The sequence below is a fragment of the Pollicipes pollicipes genome, unplaced genomic scaffold (genome assembly GCF_011947565.3).
Source record: "Pollicipes pollicipes isolate AB1234 unplaced genomic scaffold, Ppol_2.1 Scaffold_3447;HRSCAF=4054_pilon_pilon_pilon, whole genome shotgun sequence".
Taxonomy (NCBI): domain Eukaryota; kingdom Metazoa; phylum Arthropoda; class Thecostraca; order Pollicipedomorpha; family Pollicipedidae; genus Pollicipes; species Pollicipes pollicipes.
Genome location: NW_023596297.1, coordinates 13,659,612 through 13,683,667, shown reverse-complemented (window position 1 = coordinate 13,683,667; position 24,056 = coordinate 13,659,612). Strand labels below are relative to the sequence as shown.

Sequence of the window (24,056 nt, the reverse complement as noted above, 5' to 3'; positions counted from 1 at the left end):
CCAACAACCTTCTGCACCCCCGACGCCAGACCGGAGACAGACCTCTCCGCTGATACAAGTCCAGGGCCGATCCCCTCCCCTGACACCAGTCTGGGGCGGGAGCGGCGCCACCACCCGCCGGTAACCGTCCGCAACACCCCAGCAGGCCATTCACTTAATTGCCGACACAATCCAATCACCGCTGGCCGCTGAAACGGCAGGCTGGAAAAATGCACTGCCAGCCGAGCTGAGAGCGCCTGGAGTGCGACAGGAGTGGCGCGGAGGGCGCGGCCGAGCGGGCGGTGGGAGTGGGCCCCGCTCCGTGACTGTGTCCGAAATGGCGCGGACAGCGCGGTCGAGTGAGCAGCGGGAGTGGGTCTCGCTCCGTGACTGTGGCCGAGGTGGTGCGAAGGACGCGGTCGAGTGAGCAGCGGGAATGCGTCTCGCTTCGGGACGGTGATGAGAGGTGCCCGGCCCCGCTCCGTGGCCAGAGTGGCGCGGAGGGCGCGGTCGAGCGAGCAGCGGGAGTGCGTCTCGCTCCGGGACGGTGATGGGAGGTGCCCGGCCCCGCTCCGTGACTGTGGTCGGAGTGGCGCGGAGGGCGCGCTCGAGCGAGCAGCGGGAGTGCGTCTCGCTTCGGGACGGTGATGGGAGGTGCCCGGCCTCGCTCCGGGACTGTGGTCGGAGTGGCGCGGAGGGCGCGGTCGAGCGAGCAGCGGGAGTGCGTCTCGCTTCGGGACGGTGATGGGAGGTACACGGCCCCGCTCCGTGGCCGGAGTGGCGCGGAGGGCGCGGCCGAGTGAGCAGTGGGAGTGAGTCTCGCTCCGTGACTGTGGTCGGAGTGGCGCGGAGGGCGCGGTCGAGCGAGCAGCGGGAGTGCGTCCCGCTACGGAACGGTGATGGGGGCGCCTGACCTCGCTGTCGGAGCGGGCCTTACACGTCGGATGTGAACGGCATTGGGACAGCTGAAGTCGGGCCGGGTGCAGTGTGTGCAACAATCTGCTTCGCCTGTTCAGATACGGAGGCGCTGATGGAACGCACCAATAGCAAGCCTCACAGGCTTATTTTGATCAGGATTCGTGCTGCTCCGTGTCAATTCCCACATTGCTCTTTGTTCTGAAGAAACCAACGGGCCAAATTCTGTACCAAATGAAGGGTGAGTAAAAAACGAGTCAATTAGCAGCCCGTAGAAATAAAGACGCGAGGAATAATTGACCAAGGCGGGGCAGCCCGGGACCATAACGGGTCCAATGAATAGAGTAGGCATAATTATGATGGAAGTTAATGTTTGATAAACTTGTGCTATCACCGTAATTATCCTCGCTCACACTTATGTTTACAATTCCCTTAACACCAACATACGGTCGAAAGCGCAACTGATTAGCCTACCGATAACTCATATTATGCGGGACCGTGCTAACATTCCGCTCGGATGGTCCGTGCCAGCACCCCGCAGTCGATAATGGAATTGCTAGCAAGTACCCAATACAGCGCAATTTTGTCGGATGGGGAGGACTCGGCATACCAAATGGGGATTCAGATCAAGTTTTTTAGAAACGCGCTAAGGTATAATTAAAATGTGTGCGAAAGTCACCAGAGGTCCCTGCTCGGCTACTTCAACAGTCCGTACTGCCAATCATCGGTGCTCCAGGTGATACACATCCAGACACAGGAGAGCAGCACGTCACCCACGGCGCTGCCATACCAACAACGCCCCGGAAACAAGCCATTTTATTAACAAGGCTTCACGTGTAGAAACGCACAAATCGGAGCTTCGTAATATCCTTCCTCGTGGCGCCCGGCCACGCTCACCCCACAACACTATACACGACACAGAAGGCGAACATTTGCTACCGACGGGAGCCCGCGAGCCATCATCGCCTGCACCACGCCGCGGTCATCGCATCATCCTATCACAGAGCCGGCAACATCCGGCACAACGCCACCACCCCACTGACTAGCTGCGCACGCCAACGATCCGGCTCCAAGCTTCCTGTCACTGCGCTTAATGGCAGGCGTCGGTTCCGAGCACGTCGCTTCCGCCTGGATGAGGCTCTTCCGGCCGGTGGGAGCTGTGTGGAGAGCCGGAGAGCGCGGAAAACAGTTAGCTCCAACGCTGATATCAGCAGATCGGGGTCTCCAGGCTGGCGGCTATGTTTGAAAGACGGCTCGACAAGAACAGCTGCTGACACGCTGGGGTGGCGTCAAGCGCATGTACAACTGCGTCTCTGTACTTGTTGATGTAAACGTAGAGCTCCTTGAGGGCGGCGATGGCGTCGAACTGAGCCGCCTGGCTGCGGGACAGCTGCTGGAGGAACACACCCAGGTCCTGGTCACTGACCGGTGGACGGCTTCTCACCGACTCGAAATACTCGCTCACCGAGCACTGCCACCGGGCAATGTCCTTGGCGAACACGAGTTTATGCGACGGCGAGTTTTTGGAAATGGCGTGGGGCGTGGACAGACACGCCTCCACAAGGCTCTGAGATATCACAGTCAGGCTGGACTCGACGGCCGGCGACTTGTCCAGGTCGAATATCAGCTCCGGGCGCCGGATCAGGTTGGCCCACATACGCAGCGGCAAACTGAAACATGTTTACAGGGGCAATTGTCACACACACGCACACATTAGCGGTACCGGCAAAAGGTGTCACTATCGCAATATTTCAACTCAGTGCTGGTCCCGTCCGTCAAAACTTCCAGTTCTCCGTTTTCGGCTATTTGTGTCGCCCGGAATGATGTTAAGTACACCTGTATGATGGTTTACTTAAAGTTAACTACACCGCCCACACCAGGTGCAGGGCACGCGACTCACCAGTTGGCCTTCCACGCATGCAGGATCTCCGGGTGGACGATACCCTCCCTCTCGGCCTCCTCGTCCAGCACGTCAAACAGCCACTTGACCACCACCGGAGGCTCGTCGTCAATCACGAACAGGCTCGACATCATTTCATCGATGAAGCGCTGCAGCATCGCTGTAGGCGGACAACGGTGGCATCATGATCATTTGCTTTACAGCCTTATTTGTGACTAGCTTACGTTTGGCGACGCAATTTGGGTGCGTCTCAGCCGTCTTAATTTCAAGAACGCAGCACAGATACGAGTAAAGCGACCGACGTCGGTCCGCCGAGCACAGCCAGTCCGCTGAGCTCGCGGCGAGACCGAGCCTGCTCCCTAGTTGAGCTACCTGCCTGCCGGGCCGGCGAACCACCCGCCACTCACCTTTGGTGGCGAGCAGCCGGGTGAGGAAGACCTCCGGCACGGCTCGGGCGGCCGTCTCCTGCCCAGCGCCGCCGCTGCCGCCGCCGCCGGCCGGCCCCTCCGGTCGCACCAGGTGGTACACCTTGACCTCAGCGCCCGGCCGCACGTAGATGTTGGTGTTCACCAGCGGAGAGAGCGCCGACGACAGAGAGAAACTGCTCACCGCTGAGGCATAGGTGACGTGGGCTCAGTCTCAGGCTTAACGGGCGAGCGGGTGTCACGGAAGCAGAGTGTGACCTCGACTGCGTAGTCTTGCATTGTCTTTCACCGGATGGCCCAAGCCGTCCATCTGCCTGCGATCGAAACAGTACACCGAAGCAAGGGCGTGTACTACGCAGTACTACAGCGAAACAATGAAATAGCCCGCAAAATCCACAGTGATACGTACGTGAGACGTATACTTACAGCCAGGTGTGTGGTATTTCTTTGTCCGTACTGTTTCCCTAGCCTGGACCAGGTACATGGTGGCAAGCTTGGAGATGCCGTAGTGGGAGAGAGGTGTTGATCTGCCTCCATCCGTCTACAGCTTTGCTAGTGGCGTCTTCATCGGCCAGCAGACTCCGCTGACCGTCCGCACGGTACCACTCTGATAACGAAAATCATCGACATTACAGCGTACCAATATCACAAGGTTTTTCTGAACACGGGTATCATCGCGTCATGACGTCACGGATCACAAGCAACGGGAGACCCCTATGAACGGAGGCAAGCCATGCTGCACCAAATGACGTCATAGTACACAAACCGCGATTTGGACCATGACGGTGATAGCTACAGTTCAGTGCTGGTGGCAAGACAAGCAAAAAGAAATGAACAATAACAACAACAATAAAACAGCACAGCACGATGTAAAATACCCGAATGAGCCCAATGTCCTGATGGCAGCTGTGTCGACGCTAAAAACCCCACAGCGCATCTGGCTCTCACCGAAGAGGACATACGGATAAAGCTGGGTCTCAACAACTCATGACACAGAAGTGGCCTGTCATGGACACACAGTGTTCATAGAATTTGTCTCGCGTGAGATGAAGAGCTGAACACGAATATCCGACGAAGGGTGAGTAAGCATTGTAAAACATCTCCGTGCCACACCACTCAGGACGCATCGCGGCCTCACCTAAAGCGACGCAGTGGTGGCTGGGCCGCTGCGAGGCGGGCAGGCCGCAGAACACCTCGTCAATGACCTTCTGCTTGACCTGACTGATGGAGTCGCAGTCGAGCGCGTGCACGGTGACCTTGTGACTGACGTCCTCGTACAGCCGGGGCTGGCCCTGGTACTCGTTACACGGGATCCGCTCGTACGGAGTCTCCTCAGTCGTCACCATCAACGTCTGGCATTCAGAACGATCCAGGGTGTTGACGCATTGAAAGACATCGACGGCATATATGGTACGCAGGTAAGGGCAAGTACGCAGACCCAGATTTTCCTGCAGGCATGTAAGCTTCATGCATCTGGCTTCCCGGGTCAAAGTGCAATTGGAGTGATAAAAATGCTGGTTTTAAGAGTTGAAAAGCGGTTTTGTGTTGGGAGTACGGCATCAGAAAATTTATCTACGCTGCCTGCAGCAATGTAAAGACACCATCACTTGCAGTCGCCACTACCCTTCACCTTCACAGCACAATTATCAGGCTGGAAAATCGGCCGTGAAATGGGACGGTCAAACACCATCGGCACATAACACGCATCCAGCGAAGTTGAAGACTTGCACAGGTCATCCCAGAGAATGCACAATTAAACCGAAGTGTAACGCAACATCAAATTACATGCATACGCAACATGACATGTGAGTGTAACGGTGTATCAAACATGACATCCGACAACGTAAGTGAACTCACCACGCTGTTGTGCTCGACCTGCTGCCGGAGCAGCCTCTCCTCGGCCAGACTGTAGTGGGCCTCCAGCGTGACGGCGTCCACCGGGCCGCAAGACATCTGGTGCTTGATGGCCTTGGTCAGCAGGTACAGCGGCGAGGACAGCCGATCCCGGATGTGCCTGGGGACGGACGGCCAGTACAGGGTACACAGTGTACAACAAAAGTACGCGCGTCTAAATAGCTGGGCAGGTGGTTCGATTTAAGCCCACACCCGCGTACATGTGTATGGTGAAGGGTTTATATGTTTGAATGTTGGCATGGTTGAAATCAAACACGTCTCGCCAAAGTTGTTAACGGAAGCGCGCTCAAGATAAATGGATATGTTTTTGACTACTTTCGTGACTAGATTTGGTGACGTAAAAGCAAACTTAGCCATTCTGGGAGCCAAATTGTATCGCTTGTGATTCAAACTGTAGTCGGTCACATATCTTAGGCGTCTGCATATAAATTTGTGGTTTGTGGTCCTTACATATAAATTTATGAAAAAATATGAATAAATTAACAATAAATTCATAACACTCATGTCGATGTACTTGCCCGTTTGAACACCACAGGCATGAATTAGGTAGTACATGAATACAATACGCGGTTAAAAGGCAAAACAGGACTATATTCATTTTAGAAGTTTATTTTTGTGGCCTGCAAGATCGGAGGATATTTCTATCTTTGCATTTTGCACAGTGCATGATAGTCGCACGCAGGATGACCCGCGAGGGTGAAGGTACTAAAATCTATCGAATTGTCTCGGGCATGATCAAAGTATTTCCGCCACGTATGCACCTTCGCTCCTTTTTTGCTACGTTTTCAGGCAGCAGTCGACGGAGATATTTTGATCCCGCCCTTACCGTCTGGAAATATTTTGCATATGTCAGAGTGACCAAATCAGTGACCAAATTATGTCACGCGTGAGCTGACACATTGCCGCAGATGCACCTCCTGTCGCCGGAGCAAAGAAATATCTTTTGGGCCGCGACACCAATAAGACATACCCATGAAGGCAGACGGATATCCAGTTTGTGAGCAGCTTTTCCATGACGGTCTCGGTGCGGCGCAGCATCAGGTGAGGATGTTTGGAGCGCGATATCCTGGATATGTGCCGCACCAGCAGCTGGTGCAGTACGGTCGTCATGTACTCCATGTTGGTCATCAGGATCACCGTCAGCAGGGACGCCACCGTCACCCTGCAAATGGCCAGTACATCGTGGCCATGAGCTCCATGTTGGTCATCAGGATCACCGTCAATACGGACGTTACCACTACCCCGCAAAATTCGATTAGCAGATGAGAACTCCGAACATTATCTTCAAGATAATATCTGTAACATTTCATGGATCTGTTATCCCAAATACAGCTCACAGTGACACCGCGATGTTTAAGCTTTCACTACTGCTCGTCGCCAAATGGAGATGCTTTGTTGTTTGGCGCTTTGAGTCGAGTCTCTTCAATCAACCATGCTGTGATAAGTATTCGTATTGACAATAGATCAAGCACTAACAGAATTGACAAAAAAAAAGAAAGGAAAAAAGGGCCTCTGTCCGCTTCGGAGGCGTGGATCTTATTGCTCACCTGTCCCTGATGGAGAAGTCCTTCTGCTGTTCCATGGTGTCGATGACGGCGACCAGGAAGTTGGGATTTCTCACCAGCTGCTCCAGCTGTAGCATGGCCACGTCGAGCGTGGTCCGAGGACTGGTGGGAGACGAGGGGCTCTGGTGCTTCAGGATCGGATGATCCGCGATGCCGGGGAACAGAACCTGGCCGAGGTGGACACAGCGGTATTACTCGGTCACTTCCACATTCAGCGCCCTCCTAAGAACACTGGAACGGACAATAACTAGTGGCTTTATCGCTAGTAGAAACTACACATTAAGTAATGCTTATCTGTTCGCAACCATATGAGGTAAACGTTTCACTGACCTTGATGAGGAACTCCCTCTGATCGAGGCAGTCGACCTCGTCGGGGTTGAAGCTGGCCGCCAGGCTGTTGAGCTGCGCCTGCAGGTCAGGACTGGCCGCCGCCAGAGGGTCGCCGCCCCGCCGCGAGTCCCACGTGCACATGGCCGCAAACGCCTGCTTGCACTCGGAGCGAATGTTGTTCTCGAGCGTGTCCATCTGGATCTGGATGCGCTTGTACTCGCGCTCGACCTGGGACGACTTGCGCCGGTACACGAACAGGATGAGCAGCGAGGCCAGCACCAGGACGGCGGCGCCGGCCGCGATGCCGCCGATCACGTCCGCACCCAGCTGGCGACAGACAAAAACAGCGGGCAGGTCATGATATCGGAAGATCGTGTGTCGACGAACCAAAACAAAGCATAAAACGTATCGACCAGCATTACGGCATTGGAAATCCGGCCCCGAAAAAGAGCATCCTCACAGCGATGATTCATCATAAAACCATGACGATAACAACCTGAACGAAAGACAAACGACGTAGCGTTGCGTTAACATATATCCATCACGTTACGGTCGCAAGCCCATTTGTCGACGGAATAAGGGCATGTCAACATATTTATAACCTATCTGGAAACAAAATGACATGATTATTTTTTGCAAAGGATGCTTTACAATGGAAAATGAAGCACATCATATGTACTACGCAATAACTATTGGTGGCTGCAGGGGAGCAGGACGGCCAAAAAAACAAGACATATCGCACCATATCGTGAGATACTCATCACGAACCCAAAGATGCCTACCGGCACGTGCAAACAAAGGTACCATGGAGGTCACACTCGAAGGTGAATTTCTGACATCCCATGAACCGTGTTAAGCAGGCAACAGGACAAAGTATCGGGGCCCAGTAACAGCAGGTTAGCGGCACACACTGGTTGTAGAGGTAGCAGGCGACGGGACCGACTGATTGTGAAGAGGAACGACTGAACAGAACAGAACGCACCACGGAGTAATTGAGCTGATAAAGCAGCACCTCAGCACACCGCGGCACCATAATTACCTTGCGGACATTAGCCTGCTCCTCGTACACCAGCCGTCCGAGCGTGAACCGGAGGTTGCCGACGCTGACGACGACGTCTGGCAGCTGGCTGCTGTCGGCGCCGAGCTGGCCGGCCGGCTGCTGCTGGGGCGGCACACAGACCAGCTGGCTGGCCGTCAGGCTGGTGACATTGCAGGGCTGGCCGCCCACCGTCACCGCCGTGTCACGCTCGTCACTGGCCGCGCTCAGGTCACGACCCTGCCGCAGGAACACCGATCACCGTCAACACCACGCTCATGACCAGTCTTTTGAAAAGCGCCTAACGGTAAGGCTAGAAATCTTTTGGTGAATTCTGACAGTTCTTTGGTGGCTTTGGTCTTAAACATTCATTGTTTTCCAGGACAGGTTGTTTCACCTCAGTGCAAGAAAAAACGATTTGGACATGCAAATAGGCATGATGCATATGCAGGTGATGAACAAGCCTCGCTATTGTCGCCTTCATATTGTTCGGGATATTTCAAACAACACGAAAACCGTGATTGAGGAAAAAGGTTCATACAGATTTCACGAACCAAATTATTTAATGAGCTTAGATCCAGACGTGCATCTGTTTCCAATGAAAGGCGCATAAAGTTGCGCAAAGCAGAAATAATCTTCTTCCAAACTACTCCGCACTAGTTCTAGCCGTCTATAGCAGGTTTCGTCAATCCGTCAAGGGTTGACCGATGGAGAACTGAGCATGGAGTGACGTCACTGGCCCGGATAGAGGAGTGGTCGAAGCTAACGTTGCGCGGCTGAGGATATGCATACTGTTTACCTGGAGTTGACAAGATCAACTAATGCAGCTAATAGGCCAAACCAACTGCCTTAACGCCCCTCGGCCTCACCTATGCGTCAAGAGCTACATACAAAACGCGCTCAGCGAGAAAAGGGAATAAATACGCCATCGGGCGGAAAGCTGCTCGCGGGCTACAAAGACACGCGGATGCAAAACAGAGTCAAATACGCGGCTTGTTTCGCGTGCTCTTTTCCCCTCGGTTCAGTGAACCTAATGCATTGATTGATGGAGCCGCGCTCTCTATAAATCAGTGGGATCCGACACCGTGTCGTATCACAATAAGTCAATGTCATCGCCTGTGTACCGGTTTTTCTTGCCAGCGTCAGTTCACAAATCATAAACCCCATGAAAACCGATTGCGAGATTCCGAAGCGTGGGCTTCTTATAGCGGTATTTACCTCGATAACCAGCGTGTTGCCACCGAAGACCCGCACACCATTGGCGAAGGAGAGGTACTGCGGGTCGTCCACGTACACGATGGTGGACTGCACGTCAGGGGCAAACTGATGTAGGTCCCTCACGGTTTGAACTCCGTCCATCAGAAACCCGATCTGAAACATCCCCCACCGCACCAGTTAGCGGTCAAATCCACCAGGCAGCACGTACAAACCATGGTCTCATGGAAGCCAAAGCCTGTGCCTGCAAACCTGGGGAAAGTTCAGTAACGTGTTCATCACCACCGCCATCGAACAGCGGAGAGCTGCAGCCGCTAACCACCACGTTTACGCATTGCCTCCTGTGGCTCATCTGCAATGTGCAATGCAGTGTCTTCGGTGTCCTCTGCTGCGGTCGGGGTCAGGCAACGCGACATCAGTGTCCGAAATTTGTGACATCGCGACGTCCCGGAATTGTATTAAAATAACTTTCGCTGGCCACACTTTTAACTACACCCTCGTCATGGGACATGTCTGGTGGCGATACGCCACAGTAGCGCCGCCAGAAACACCGACGACGGACTCCCACGGACGTCGCCGAGAGCTGGCGGCAGCGAGGCGGCCTGTGGCGCGAGCACTCACCTGCAGCGGCCGCTCGCGAAGCCGGCGGCGATGCGGCCTGTGGCGCGAGCACTCACCTGCAGCGGCCGCTCGCGAGGCCGGCGGCGAGGCGGCCTGTGGCGCGAGCACTCACCTGCAGCGGCCGCTCGCGAGACTGGCGGCCGAGGCGGGCCTGCGGCGCGAGCACTCCCTGCAACCCCGCTGCCGAGACTGGCGTGCTCTCACCTGCAACGGCCGCTCGCGAGGCTGGCGGCGAGGCGGCCTGCGGTGCGTGCACTCGCCTGCAGCGGCCGCTCGCGAGGCCGGCAGCGAGGCGGCGCGTACACTCACCTGCAGCGGCCGCTCGCGAGGCCGGCGGCGAGGCGGCCTGTGGCGCGTGCACTCACCTGCAGCGGCCGCTCGCGAGGCTGGCGGCGAGGCGGCCTATGGCGTGTGCTCTCACCTGCAGCGGCCGCTCGCGAGGCTGGCGGAGAGGCGGCCTGTGGCGCGTGCACTCACCTGCAGCGGCCGCTCGCGAGGCTGGCGGCGAGGCGGTGCGTACACTCGCCTGCAGCGGCCGCTCGCGAGGCCGGCGGCGAGGCGGCCTGTGGCGCGTGCACTCACCTGCAGCGGCCGCTCGCGAGGCTGGCGGCGAGGCGGTGCGTACACTCACCTGCAGCGGCCGCTCGCGAGGCTGGCGGCGAGGAGGCCTGTGGCGCGTGCTCTCACCTGCAGCGGCCGCTCACGAGGCCGTCCGGCCGTCTGCCGACCCGCAGACCGACGCCGAAGTCCGGGCCGGCTGCTCGAGGTTGCCGGCGGGGCCACCGGACGGGGCACAGCCGGCGACGCGCACTCCATCAGCTCCGAGGACAGCACGCGACACAGCTGCGGCACAGCGCACAAGAGCCTCTGTTTCGGTGTTGCTGGGATTCGAAAAATTTCGAAAAGAGAAAGAAAAAAGAAGGAGAAAGGTTCGTAAGCCTGGGCCACTGGTGAGCAATGTCACACCAAGTGATGCCCCAATAACAGACTAACGATCGCAACGGCTGTCTCGATAAGGATGGCATACATTATTCAATGCTCGACCATCGACTCACAGTACTATTGATTGGCCGCCGGTGTGTCTCGTTGAACACTATCATGCGGGGCGCCTGCACCGAGTCCAGGTGCCGGCCGTGCACGGTCAGTAGCCGCCCGCCCGAGGCGTAGCTTTTCAGCGGCTTGATGTCCAGCACGGACGGGTCTGCGACACCGGCACCGGTGAGTGACGTCAAATGAAGCTGACGGTCAACAAACATTTACAGTGTAGCCGACTCACGGCATGGCGAGGGCTCTATGCATGCGTCATAGACCCACTGCAATATCCCCATTTGGGCATAGACTAACGACTGGAGCACTGTGCGTTGCATTAGAATGGAAGGATACAACGTCTTTCACGACAAGAAGGATACAACTTGCTCCAACGACAGACCCACACACTTATTCCGACTGTAATGTACAAGCGTCGAGAAATACCAAACACATGACAATTTAAACAACAGAAACGTCATCCGACATTCAATTTCAAAACTTCATTGACGCTTTTTGCACTAGACGTATAGTAACTAACGTTACTTTAGTATGTACCTAATCAGCATACGTGTAGCATTGTGCTGAGCAAAAGCACGCACGCCTGTGAATGCCATCCTCTTTCATATGTCAATGCGTTGCGTTGAACATACCATACACAACACAATTTTACGTACTCTCAGGCTATTTGATGCACTTTTTCAGGAATGCCTTGCACATCAATGCGGGTTTGCAACATGAATGGTGACGTGCCAGTGAAATGTCCCATATAGGCCTCACGAAATGACTGCAACACCGGCTGAGATGCACGAGGCAACGTCACACTAAAATGGTGACGGCGAGGCGAGCTAGACGACAGACGTTGCCAAAAGCACAGGAATTCCTCAACAGATGAGTGGGAGTAAGACCGAAAAACCGATGCACAACTGCACAGCTGTCTTACTGACAAGAAACTCATGCATGACAACAGCACTAACATCTTCATCTCACCTGGAGAATACTCGTAAGACGCGTGGAGCTTCCTCCTGGCAGCATCCAGCACTAGCACAACCTGGTTAACCTTCTCAACCTTGGACGCGGCAGAGGTCAGGCACTTGACGTCAGCTGTTCTCGCTGTCATATGACACGGCCGGCCGCCCAGCGTGACCGTCACGTTTGACCCGATGTGGAGGTTGGTCCCGGTCAAAGTCAGGAGGGTTCCACCACTCAGAGGGCCAATGCGAGGATGAACGTCGACCACGTCGATCCGCTGCGGAAAATAGAGCCCAGTGAAGTCGCGCGGGTGCTGTTTTGTAATGTATCATTTACACGCACGCCACGTCCAAGATTGTCGAGTACATGGCGCCATGTACTTTGTTACACCATGTACGTTTGTTTGTAAACTCTATCAAGAAGTGTTTGTTTGGTTGGTTGGTTAACAACACACAGTGTTTGTAAACTCTATCAAGGGCCAACATTACAAGCGCGCTTGGACTTGAACCAGAGCCAGTCTTACAGTGGGTTTGTTTCTCACGGTACCTTGTACTCGAACGAAGCGGTGGAGACGGTGAAGCCGGCGTTGCTGCCCAGCTTGACGGGTTCCACCGACGGACTGGCCACGGCGCCGGTCCGGCAGACAACCCTGACCGAAACCTCATACTCGACCAGGACACAGGGCGCCCGGCCGACGAAGATCCGTCCGTTGACCTCACTCCGGCGGAGGCCGAGGTTGCGGCCTTCGATGGTGAGCAAGGTGCCGCCTTCCAGAGGACCCCAGCGAGGGTGTATCTGACGGCGGAGGGAATAGATACCAGTCTCTCTGCTCCCTGCCCTTGAGATAAAAAACCAAGAGAGCTAAACGCTAAATTCACACGGAACGTATGGATCCATGCTATCTCACTTGTGTCCAATTTTGGTGTTCCTAGGTCGCAACCTTCCAGTCAAAGGAGGCCAAACATGGTCAAACTTCAAACTAGTGCCCGAAGCGCCTTCTTTAGTACTAACACAACCAGCTTTAACCTAGACGCCTTTTCTGAGCAAAAGGTTACTGGTGTTAGTATGAGATCGGTGACCTCATTTAATTTTCAGAAGGTCAAGGCGGCCAAAAACTGCGCGATAATTTTGTCATTTCAATTTAAAATCAACGTCCAGAATTGAGCAGGGCGGTAGGTTCCCCAAAGCAAAAGATTGATCGGTGTCGGATTACACTGCTAACCTCCCCTGAACTTTATGAAGTCAACATAAGATATGTGTTGCCGTCCCTATGAGCGAACAGTCCCAAACGAGCGTCAAAAAACCATCTCACGAAGGAAAATATTCAGCGATAAAGCGCTTTAGTAATAACATTGCTCTGGCCTCCGTACCTGACCCAAGTTCAATAAAAAAGTCGTAGGGATAATTTGAATCACCAAATTGTCTAAGAAACCATCTCAAGACTGTATAACTTCGTCTAACCCTCCACTGTTGCATCAGATTGATTGGACAATGCCCTAGGTATTGTCTTTGCTGACAGTCATGGCCTGACTCCGACAATGCAATTGGCCAGCGAGTGTGAGCCATATGTATGTATGTATGTATGTATGTATGTATATATACATGTATGTACGTATGTATGTATATATGTATGTACGCATGTATGCATATATATATATATATATATATATATATATATATATATATATGTATGTGTGTATGTATGTATGCATGCATGTATGTATACATATATATATATATATATATATATATATATATATATATATATATATATATATAGATATCAACCCTCGATGGTGAGTACAGTGCCACCCCCCCGCCGACCTCAAGAACAACGGCATCGTCGCCAGCAGAACCAGACGCATTACGTGTGTTGTTGGTGTTATGGGCTGAAAGACTGGGCTGACTGGGCTGACTGATGACTGGGCCACAGACTGGGCTGAAAGGCGGCTACACGTGCACCACAGGTCTGCCCACAGAACAGACATGGAGGACGTGGAGGTGAAAAGAGCACATCAAGCTGGCATAGCCGCTTAACCTGCCCGAGACGTGGGTTCAAAGCGGTGCCTGACATTCGGTAGAATCAAAAATACTTCGCCACTGAAAGATTTCCCACGAAATCTTGAGCTATCGCAAGACTCCACCTAGACTCTTAATTGTGTATCCACAGCAAAAAACGGACAAAATGAGCTAATAATCTCACCTTACGGATCTGCGGTTTGGGACACTTGCTGTCGGTACTCTGAGCGCACTGTCGGCCGAAGCGGCATGTCCCTTCGCACCAGGCACATCTGGAGGAGATGTGCGACGCCGTCAATGAGAGCCCTACTCTCGAGTCCTGCTACTACGAAGCTATTTAAGGACCCATGGTCACGACAGCAGGTGCAGAAGCTTGCGATGAAAACGGTGAAAAATTGTACGTTTATGTCAGTAATAAAAACATTCCAAAATAAGCATGGCTCGTCGCCCTGGAAGAAACTCTGAACCACACCGCACAATTTCACAGTGCTTGCAATGCTCTGAAAATCATTTCCGCCACTGTTCGGGCAGCACGGATGGGAGTCATAAAGCGTGTTTGACAAATATTAAATAATTGCGTACCGCCCTGGTTCTTTGCCTTAGTGGAAGGCGGCGTAAACTATGAAGTCATACTGTCATATTCCTCAGGGGCATGTTATCATCGGTCATTTCTGATAATTAATTAGATTTCGCAACCATCAGAAACAGTGACGTCGTTCGTTCTGCGGTTAAAAAGCAGCTAGAGCAAGGTGGTGCGGGACTTTGCCCAATTACAAGTACATGAAGGCATCATCTTAAGTTTGGCATGTCATTTACCCACCATCGGTATCCGACGACACGGACCGTATTTCCGGACGACACGGACGACACGGGATTGTCTTGTGCAGAGTGGTAACCTTTGTCGCCGTGTTTAGCCCTGCGGGGGAGCGGGAGTTCTAGCGGGTAATATGACAGAAACTCGCCTGTATCTGGGGTCCCTGGTCAGGCAGAGAGAACAGTCTTCGGCACCGCGGTGTGTGGCGAGAAGCGAACACTTGTACAGGGTGATGTTGACGGCGTCCACCCGGTTGGTGTAGTTCCACTTGATGATGACTGTTGCGGTGGTAAGCGACGAGTTCGCGTGGTAGTAGTACTGTAATATAAACACGGAATGTACCTACGCGCATCTGAAAGCGTAGAAGGCTCGTTGCTGATATTTTCTGTTAAAAAAACGCCCTGATGTTGAGAAGCCCGACCACTGACGACCTCGACGATGTGACCTAGCAAGCAAGACTTAAGTGCAGATAAAGATACGTGCATGCCTGCACGTGTTTATTTCCCAGTACCCTAGAGTATATATATATATATATATATATATATATATATATATATATATATATATATGTTACCGTTGCATATTCTAACAGCACAGGCCACGTTATAATCAGGCGAAGAGCAGGTAGAGGAACTTTCATCGTGAATGTACAGGAACTCACCCTGGTCCTGTCGCAGACGACGAAACGCTTGGCGTCGACGCGTGCCGGCACGAGGGTGGTGCGGCCCTCCACCACAATGACGCAGGTGTAGCTGGCCTGGCCGGCCAGCGGCGGCGGCAGGTTGCGCACCTCGAGTACCAGGCTCTGGCTGACGTCGCTGGGCACCAGGATCGACTGGCGGGGCTGCACCACCGCCGGACAGCCCAGCTCGGCCGGGCTCTGCCACTGCAGATAGGGGTAGAGTCAGGCGGGTAGCGGGCGACGGGCCAGCCCAGCTCGGCCGGGCTCTGCCACTGCAGACAGGGGTTGAGTCAGGCAGGCAGGAAGCGACGGCCAGCTCAAAGTCATGTAGCGTTAGTCTGTACCAGCGTCAGGGAACAGGGAACGTGGGCAGGCGGACCAATAGCAGGCAGACAGCGCGGCTGCAAAGTGCGCGACCATCCCTGAACAGGCAATTCACTAACCCGGCACATATCAATATCGAGGTGGCAATAGCCCTTGGATGGTCCTGCACAAAGCTGCACGTGCCACGGTCTGAGACATTTGTGCCTATTTGCAGCGCTTGCTCTAGCATTTCTGCCATTGAACAACTGTCAGATTGGCGCACAACACTTCAAGGCTACGAAGAGGCATTCCAGCTTCGTCGTGTACCGGTACATATGGATGTTCTAGAGGCGTGCAGTTGTGAAATGATGTAGTGCATCAGAAGGAAATTGGAAAACCCTTATATATATATATATATATATATATATATATATATTACAATCTCTAATTTCTGATGGGTCCAAACTACTATTTAAGACAACTGTTTGAATCATTCAAATCGTTTTTTCGCAACAAGATATTGAATGTTTAAACTGTGTGAAATGCCCATTCATACCGAACTTTCCGACCCGTTGTAACACGTTTCAAAACATAACGGCGGACGTCCTCAATTATGTCACAGTTATCTCACGAACCATCTAAGGCCTATGGCCATTAGCGTCACACAACTTCCAGCCCGGACCGGAAGTCAGGCCCGAGCCCACGACCCGGCACCCGGTCATGGCCGAGCACCCTGCCAACTGAGCCACGCCGTCCCCTGCTGCTCGTGTTCGTGATAACGGCTGACATCTGTTGTACTGATAGAGGGCTGCTGTGCGGTCATATATCACAGTACTTATCTATATATCAGCTGCAAGCCTGACGCTAGTCTGCATATCACATCATGACTTGAGATGTGACGTGCAGTGTTTGTAGACGGAAACTGAAGGGCGCGCCGAGAACGGTGGAAGAAAGTGCATACACTGCAATGCTGGCGAAATGCCGCGCGTAATGTAATCGTCCCTGTTGCCCCACATCCTCGTGAAGGCTCCAAAAAGCCCACAAAAACCTCCATAAGATGCCATCTTAGCCCGCTGCAGTCGCATATTTCCCCGTACACCAGAGCAAAACAAACAACTGGCCAAATCGCCGTGCTATGCGGGAGCGTTGCACGGGTGACGGGCCGGAAACCAAATAACGGAGGACCCATCGTAAATCCTTCAGAAGTGATCTACGACACGCATTTCGGGGCGGCCGTGCGGGTCGTCATCATTTTACGGTCGGGAGGGCCTCCCAGACACGCGACCGACGCACCCGAGGCGCCCCGTGGCAGTCGGAGCATCTCTCGTCGCGCTGTCGGCGCGTTCGGCGGCAGCGTCGGACCATACCGCACCGCACCGTACCGTACCGCTCCGTACCGCTCCGGGCGGCGCGAGGGACGCCCGGCCGCCACGCCGACCGTCGAGCGACGGGGAGGCCGTACTGACGCTTTGCACGCGTGGACAGAGCTGTACTGGCTAATGTAGCATGGCTGCTACGCACGTGGCCATTTCCCATACCGCTGTGCGCAGAGCCCCTGCCGGACTTCCCACGTAGGGCTGTTCAAGGTTGTCCCGATGTGAGGGAGGAGGGCGCGACCTTCATGTCTGTCTATTCAACTCTTAATTTCGATGTAACCGCTCGTTTGGCGCGTGGGCTGCACCTACGTAGCAAGCGTATGATGCAGTTTACAAAACGCTACCATGCAGGTGAATGATGTTTACGATGTCGTTTCATGTGTGCAGCTTTGGAACGAGTCGATATGCACCCGCCCCACACGCCAACGGAAAGGGTTAGGGCTTCGTCTCCAGCTACCCGTCTATGGGATGTTTACTGGTGGTCCCCTTTCATACGCATTCTTTAGTGGATTGTGACTCTCACTTCATTTGTTCGAGTGTGGGTTGTGGTTGCGAAACTGACGCAGCCAACCAGCACAAACCTCACCACAAAAACAGCTGAGAGCTGTCAAACTATGACAGTCTTGCGGGAAAAACAGCCTCTGCTAGAATGATGCATTGTTGTTTTACCTCCAAGAGAAAACCATAAAATAGGGCCACGAAATATTGGAGGCCGCAGAAAGGCACTGTTTGCTTAAGAATCCAGTAAAAGCCTGTCAAGTTTGGAGGAAGATGCTTATACACGCGCTCTGTCTTTTGAGAACTTCAGAAAACGCGAGCGATATTACATGTTGGAACCGCTCACCTGATTGACGCGACTAGAGATGGCCTCCTTGTGGCAGGCTGTGGTAGTTGTGCACACACTTGTTGTCGTACACGCACCAGCTGCACTGCCAACGTGACGTCACACAATCGCCGCACACTGTGTGGTGGCTGCAGTCGAAGTAGGCGAACTGGCGCGTCACAAAGTCCTTGCTGGTCTCGGACGACCTGACCGACAGCGGCACGGTCACGTGGTCCGCGGTGAGCGGCACGGAAGGCCTGAGGTGAACCGGGGGCGCCCGGCAGCGCAGGCCGTCGGCGGCGGCGGCGGCGTCGACCGGCGGAGCCGTTCCGAACACGCAGAGGTACTTGGCCCCAGCCGGCAGCGGCGGCAGCGCCCGGATCGTCAGCAAGATCTGCGAACAAAAGACGGAAGATGTGCGACTACTTTAGCCGGGTACAACATCACCACACAAAACATATTTTAATTCAAATTTGACACATTTTTAACAAATACCTAAAGTTTGCCACATAGGATGCACCCCTTATCTAGGTGTGTGCTTCCAATATCTAATACCAACTCCTTCTTGGGGGGGAGGGGGCGGTAGGGCGACACGTCACAAAACTCAAAATGAAACCCGCCAAATACAGGGACTTCCCGGAAATCTCTAAAACGGCAATGAACTTAGCTAAGTATTTTTGGCTTTGGATGTTTTCCGCCCCTCCCTAACCTACACGTGCTGCTCCCTCAGTCTAAAAAAAACCCACCGGCACTACCTGCAGGCTAACACGCTGTTTTGCGATACCCATTAATTTTCACGCCACGCACTGCCGCATGTTGCATTGCTGTTTCTGGATGCAGCATGCGTTTCAATGATGAATCTAACTCCTTCCTGAAGCTCCAAGCTCGCCGCCGACACCGCCGGATACCCCGTCATCCCGACCGACAGAGCCCGCCGCGAACTCCAGCCAGCCCGCTGTTGTCCAATACGCCCCGCCTAATCCATTAATCGCACCAGCGCGCGGCCCGCCGGGCGGGCGGCGGGAGGGATGGGGCGCCGAGCGGCGCCCCCCCCCCCCCCTCCCCGCCGCCGCCGCTGCCCGCTCCCCTCGCGATGACGGATGGCTCCGCGGCTGCCAATCGCGTCATCGGCGGCGGCGGCGGCACAGCTGTGCGCCGGCGGCCTCCGCGCGATCAACACGGCGACAGCGCGACGACGGGCTTAATCAGGCTGCATCGACGACGACGCCGCGGGGCGGGCGGCGCGCGGCGAGCAATTGTGGCGCGACGAGGGCGCCGAATCGAATTGATTGGGACCACCTGAGGATTGGAGCGACTGTGGCGGGTGCCGCGTTGAGTGATTGGCCGACGTTGACGATGCCCGGAAGATTAATCGTCCCCTGGGGTGGACGCCAGAGGCGTTACTTTATGCCAGACGAGCCTGTTGAGTGCACGCTCCGTTCGATTAGTGGCGTGGGGGACGTTACGTGGGATGGGTTACGTGCTGCCTCTGCAAACCTCGCGAGGTTTCAGTCCGTCTTTAGTGAATGGGCAACAGCGGGTGACCAATGACGGAATCGTTCATCGCCTGTAAAGGTTGTGCTAAGTAGAACGTATACGCCACACATCTTTCGACGGCGTCCGTGTTGCGTAAACGTACTTTAGTGCACTGCCCCGACCCCAAAAGGCAGTGCAATATCTCACATGTGTCGCATTTAGTGGGTCGGGTCGCAGACACTAGCGTCACGAATTCGATGAGCCACGGTAACATTTATCACGATTTACGCTATCGGCAAAGTTCCGGCGCCACCCGCCCCGCTGACCCTGCAGCCACGTCATAAAAAGCGCATGCAAATGCGGCGGCGGCGGCTCTGATTGCGGCCCCATATCGCCGCGACGCGCCCTCCGCGGGCGGTGGGCGCCTCCTTTCTGGGCCCTGATGGCCGCGACACATCGAGCTGACATGAAATATGCCGCGGCGATCATCGGGCCGCAGGAGAAAACCGATCCATAATGCCGGCTTCAACGGACGCAGATGAGTTGATAGGTTATCAGCCGTTGGCCGTTGAAAGAGGCCCTCGGCACAAAGCGTAAAAGGGAAAGCTGAACTCGTTGATCTCGCTAAGACTATCTGATTCCTCCCATGTTCAATTCGGCCTGAAAGCGGGCCGCAGCCATTTTCGGTGATGCTTTTTATGGAGGTGACAATTTATCACAAATTCGCAGCTGGAGGACCTCAAAGCGAACGAATGGCGACATCTGTTGGTTTATTGTGCTTGATTCAGAGGTTTGTATCGAGCTATCTTTCAAATGACCTTTCACTTTTTCACCGGCCATTGCGCCAAGCCACAACCATTCAGAAAATAGGATGAGCCAGCCCGAACACCGTAACCCTGACTATATGCAAGTCCTTCGCACCAAATATGAGTAAAAGAGCCGACAAAAACTCCCAAACCTCCACGCTTCAGGGCATACTCGCATCGCACCGTACTGTCGGCGCCAACCGGCGAACGCCCTAGTCCCTCGCGAGACGGAGTCAGCCCCACTCGACTGAGCTCCTGCCAGGATGAGGGGAGGCGGCCAGTGATCCAGCCGCCCTCACGGCTCACGCCGGAAAGGCGGCTAGCCGCCACCGGCGCGTGAGAGGCGCTTCTCCTGCCGCCGAGCGCAGCGCATCGAGGATACCGTCGCCCGCACGAAGATCGCGCGAAGGGCGCCGATGATAATGTCGTTCGACGTAACTCGATTTCCAAGATGGATTCCCAGCGCTCAGATGGGATGCATTTAGCAGGCGGCCGGCGGCGGCCGCGCGGTAAGACATCGCCTGATTCTTTGGAAATGTCTTGTGGCGAGGGTGACGGCAAAAACCGGACCACACGCGGTGAGGTTTGAATTCCTGGCAGGACGGGTGCATACGCATCTAGGTACCGGTCAGCGGTTGTGCAAGCCCATACGAAAGCCGTGCACGTATCTAAAATGACAGATGCGTACACGTGCCGAGAGGCGCGACATATGTGCGTTCCTCACAATATGAGAGCCTCGTAAGGCTTACGCAGACACGCGCGCACCTTATCACTTCCGAGCACTTGCATCACCCCAGCTCGCGTTCTCAAGTCAGAGGCCTCTGTCACTTACGGCTATCACCTGAAGCGGATCATGCACCCGGCGTACCCTGCAGCGCTACTCTTAACACACGACATTGCTCTCTGATAGTGCGTGTGGATGCGCACCGACACGCCAATTCCCCCCGTACTGATCGATGACATTCGTGGCTCTCAGTCTGACAAGCATCTGGGCGGCAAATGTACGCTGAGCGACGGACGGTGCCACCACCATCGGCGACACTGTCCGTATATAGGTAACAGCGATGATGCTGCGAACCTTACCTGCTGTAGGCGGTGGAGAGAGGGGGCAGTGGAGGCGGAGAAAACAGCAAGCAAACCGCCTCATTTACACCTGCTGAATGGAACACCCAACGTACAAATGCAGACGAAAGACCCGCCAAGATAAAACACATGCACACCAAAGATCCGCCGAGATAACACAAACATGCTTTCATACAAGGTGTTGAATTAACCAAGGGGTAGAATTAAGCCAATGCCGTCAACATAACTTACGAGGTCAGCAATTGCACACCGTATGCTCTCTTTTGGCAATCGTTCAATATAATTCATCGTACCGGGTTCGCATTAAGTTCTACACATCATCTAAATCGGCGCCTCGTATAATAACGTTTGTCTATGCCAGGTTTTTCGTGGGTAATTACAGGCTTGTATGCTCCGAGTGCCTTAAAAACAAATGTGTGAGTGGGGCTAGCTATCATATTTTTTTCCATGACTGCGATCTGTTTGTCTAGATCTCGATCGCTGACGAAGTCCCCAGGGCAAATATCAAATTGAAATGACTTAAGTCAGACACATTGTGTTCGGACTTGCACTCGCAGAACCACGATTGACGGACTACGTGTCGTCGAGCATACCTGCTGACGTCATAGATGTCGACGGCTGATCTATGCAAAATACAAATATAATTTTAAGTGTCTCAAGGTAGAACACGCAGTTTTCGGCATCAATGGATAGCGTGTCGGTGACATCAACACAAACCATGACCAGTGACGTCACCACAGACAATAACCATGCTACTGAATATCACGGCAATGGCATCCTAGGCCCTGAAGTCGTCAGCCTGACGTCATGCCTGAAAGCACACGATCGCACGAACGCCAGAGATGGTTGTTTAAATTCACACACCTGGCCACTGGTACACACTAACAAAAACGACAGAGCACCTTGAAAAATCTCTTCAGCACCCCAAAGCTATTAAAGCTCTCACCGCAAGTTCTTCCAATGAGCTCGAACTATTACCACAATATTTTCTTCCTACACGCGGGAGAGGCGCAAGCACCGGCGACGTCCTGTTAAAGTGAGCACAACGAAAACAGTTGTCACATGACTATGACTTCGATCAAGGCACATATTTGGGCGTGCTTTTGAATTATCAGAACTTTTAATGTTACTCAATCAAAACTAAGTCATCCATCACCAGCCAAAAACTCAACTGTCTTATTAGACACCAAAAGTGTTATGGACATTTCACCCCGACGCGCAGCTTTTCATGTTAATCCATGTTGGTGGCAAGGCCATCATGTGTCATCGAAACCTATCGTTTGCATTCGAGGCTGTAGTTCATATCCAGCCAGACATTCCCTTGAAGAAAAGTCGGGTAAGGTTTTGGGAAAGCTGAGGAAATCCTGAGTTTCCTCAATCGGTTTGGAAAACGCTTGGGATTTCCTAACCTATCTCCGATCGAGCCCGTTCCATCGGCCATCACTTGGGAAAACTTGGATTATCCCTAACTTCGCTGACTCTCAGATTTTGGATTTATTTGGAGAATTCATTTTCAGGGCCAAGCTCCACAGGCAGCTCAGGGAAAGCTCGGGATTCCGTGACCGGCTATATAGAGAAAAATTGGCAAATTCCCATCGAGATCGGACATCACTTAGAGCGTGATCAAGGAAACGATCCGAACATCCGCTCGGAAAGCTTCTGGAGATCGGTCCGGAACGGGTCAAGAGTTCCATCCAAAGTGTTTCACTTTCGGAGCTGATCGCAAAATTCCCCAACCGGTAGACCTGGAGAACGGTCGGAATATGCCGGTTAAGATCGGACCAAAACTGCTGACTGGAATGGGAGATCAACAGCGACATGTTGCATTACACGCCCTCGTCTGGGACGCGGATGTAATCTTGACCGTTGGGCCACGTATGGAGGGTGAAAGGCGACAAGCTGCGTGCTCATGTCCGTAGGTGAGCGGACCACGCGTTACTAGAAACGGATAAACACAAAAGTCCACTTTCTTGCTGCTTTTGCAGAATCTTTTCGGGATCCTTTAGTTCATCCGTTCTTCAAATGGTGAATGCTTATAAGTGCAATACATTCCTCCTCCTGCAGTTGTTTTCATCGCACGGCATATCACCAGTTCGACCAACGACACCTACGGCTGCTTCTCAAATCGGTTCCTTTCTAACATGGTTCATGAGTGGCTGATGATGAGTCGATATGCTAGGGTAATATTATTGACCTATGCTCCTTTCCGTGGGACATAATTACTGCTTCCATGACTCCATAAACGCATACGCCATGCATATCTCTGGATAGATGCGGGCAATCTATACAGCTAACCTCAATAAGCACACGCCTTTATTCGGGCCCCAACGCGCTGGACACCGCAGGTAAGCGCACAGCGCGGGCTTCCCGTGTCTTGAGCTGCTGATTGTTTTCCGCGCCGTGCAAGCTCCACAAAAACGTCGCCTCTCCAGCCGCGTGTGACCAAACGGAGCACGCCGACTCTCTTTCCATCACGGCCTGAGTTTTTGTCGTCGGGCGGAGCTGGCTTCAGTGAGTGCAGGCGCCAGTGTAGCCAGCGCGCCGGAATAACAAAGGCGGATGGCACGTGAGAACCTCGCGGCCCCCGTCCAAGTGCTCGTCAGGCTTTTTGTTTCTCTGGCTGTTCGTTTAGAGGACTGGGTTTACTGAGCGTACTTGGTTTATCTTTCCTGGTGAGAGAAGAACAAAGTGACGAAAAAACAGCATTTACCCCTTGCAAATCCCGACTAACTGAAATGTTATCATTTTTGCTGTGCATTCGGCCTTAACACGCGTT

General features: G+C 53.7%; 2 protein-coding genes across 2 annotated transcripts in view; both read right to left on the bottom strand.

Annotated features, from left to right (window-relative positions):
- Positions 1-2,101: 2,101 nt before the first annotated feature.
- On the bottom strand, positions 2,102-2,952 carry LOC119092160 (plexin-B-like). The gene is made up of 2 exons (XM_037215135.1): positions 2,795-2,952; positions 2,102-2,564 (listed from the first exon to the last, which is right to left on the bottom strand). The coding sequence occupies exons 1-2, from the start codon at positions 2,950-2,952 to the stop codon at positions 2,102-2,104; spliced, it is 621 nt and encodes a 206-aa protein (XP_037071030.1).
- A 345-nt stretch (positions 2,953-3,297) lies between these two features.
- Positions 3,298-24,056, bottom strand: part of LOC119092159 (plexin-B) — a 33,656-nt gene continuing 12,897 nt past the window's right edge. The window contains exons 3-20 of the mRNA XM_037215134.1: positions 18,055-18,309; positions 17,010-17,048; positions 15,393-15,617; positions 14,880-15,049; positions 14,102-14,189; positions 12,445-12,693; positions 11,917-12,175; positions 10,956-11,101; positions 10,588-10,743; positions 9,283-9,435; positions 8,068-8,304; positions 7,029-7,355; positions 6,681-6,865; positions 6,104-6,295; positions 5,077-5,233; positions 4,358-4,571; positions 3,646-3,826; positions 3,298-3,405 (exon numbers count right to left, since the gene is read on the bottom strand). Coding sequence (XP_037071029.1) covers positions 3,684-3,826; positions 4,358-4,571; positions 5,077-5,233; positions 6,104-6,295; positions 6,681-6,865; positions 7,029-7,355; positions 8,068-8,304; positions 9,283-9,435; positions 10,588-10,743; positions 10,956-11,101; positions 11,917-12,175; positions 12,445-12,693; positions 14,102-14,189; positions 14,880-15,049; positions 15,393-15,617; positions 17,010-17,048; positions 18,055-18,309 — 3,195 coding nt within the window. The 3' untranslated portion in view covers positions 3,298-3,405; positions 3,646-3,683. The remainder of the gene's footprint in view (positions 3,406-3,645; positions 3,827-4,357; positions 4,572-5,076; positions 5,234-6,103; positions 6,296-6,680; positions 6,866-7,028; positions 7,356-8,067; positions 8,305-9,282; positions 9,436-10,587; positions 10,744-10,955; positions 11,102-11,916; positions 12,176-12,444; positions 12,694-14,101; positions 14,190-14,879; positions 15,050-15,392; positions 15,618-17,009; positions 17,049-18,054; positions 18,310-24,056) is intronic.

Excerpts from the sequence above, each read along its gene's own strand:
- LOC119092160 (XM_037215135.1), bottom strand. The coding sequence starts at position 2,952 with ATGCTGCAGCGCTTCATCGATGAAATGATGTCGAGCCTGTTCGTGATT. Across the intron at positions 2,565-2,794 it reads CATGCGTGGAAGGCCAACTG|TTTGCCGCTGCGTATGTGGG; the intron begins GTGAGTCGCGTG and ends AACATGTTTCAG.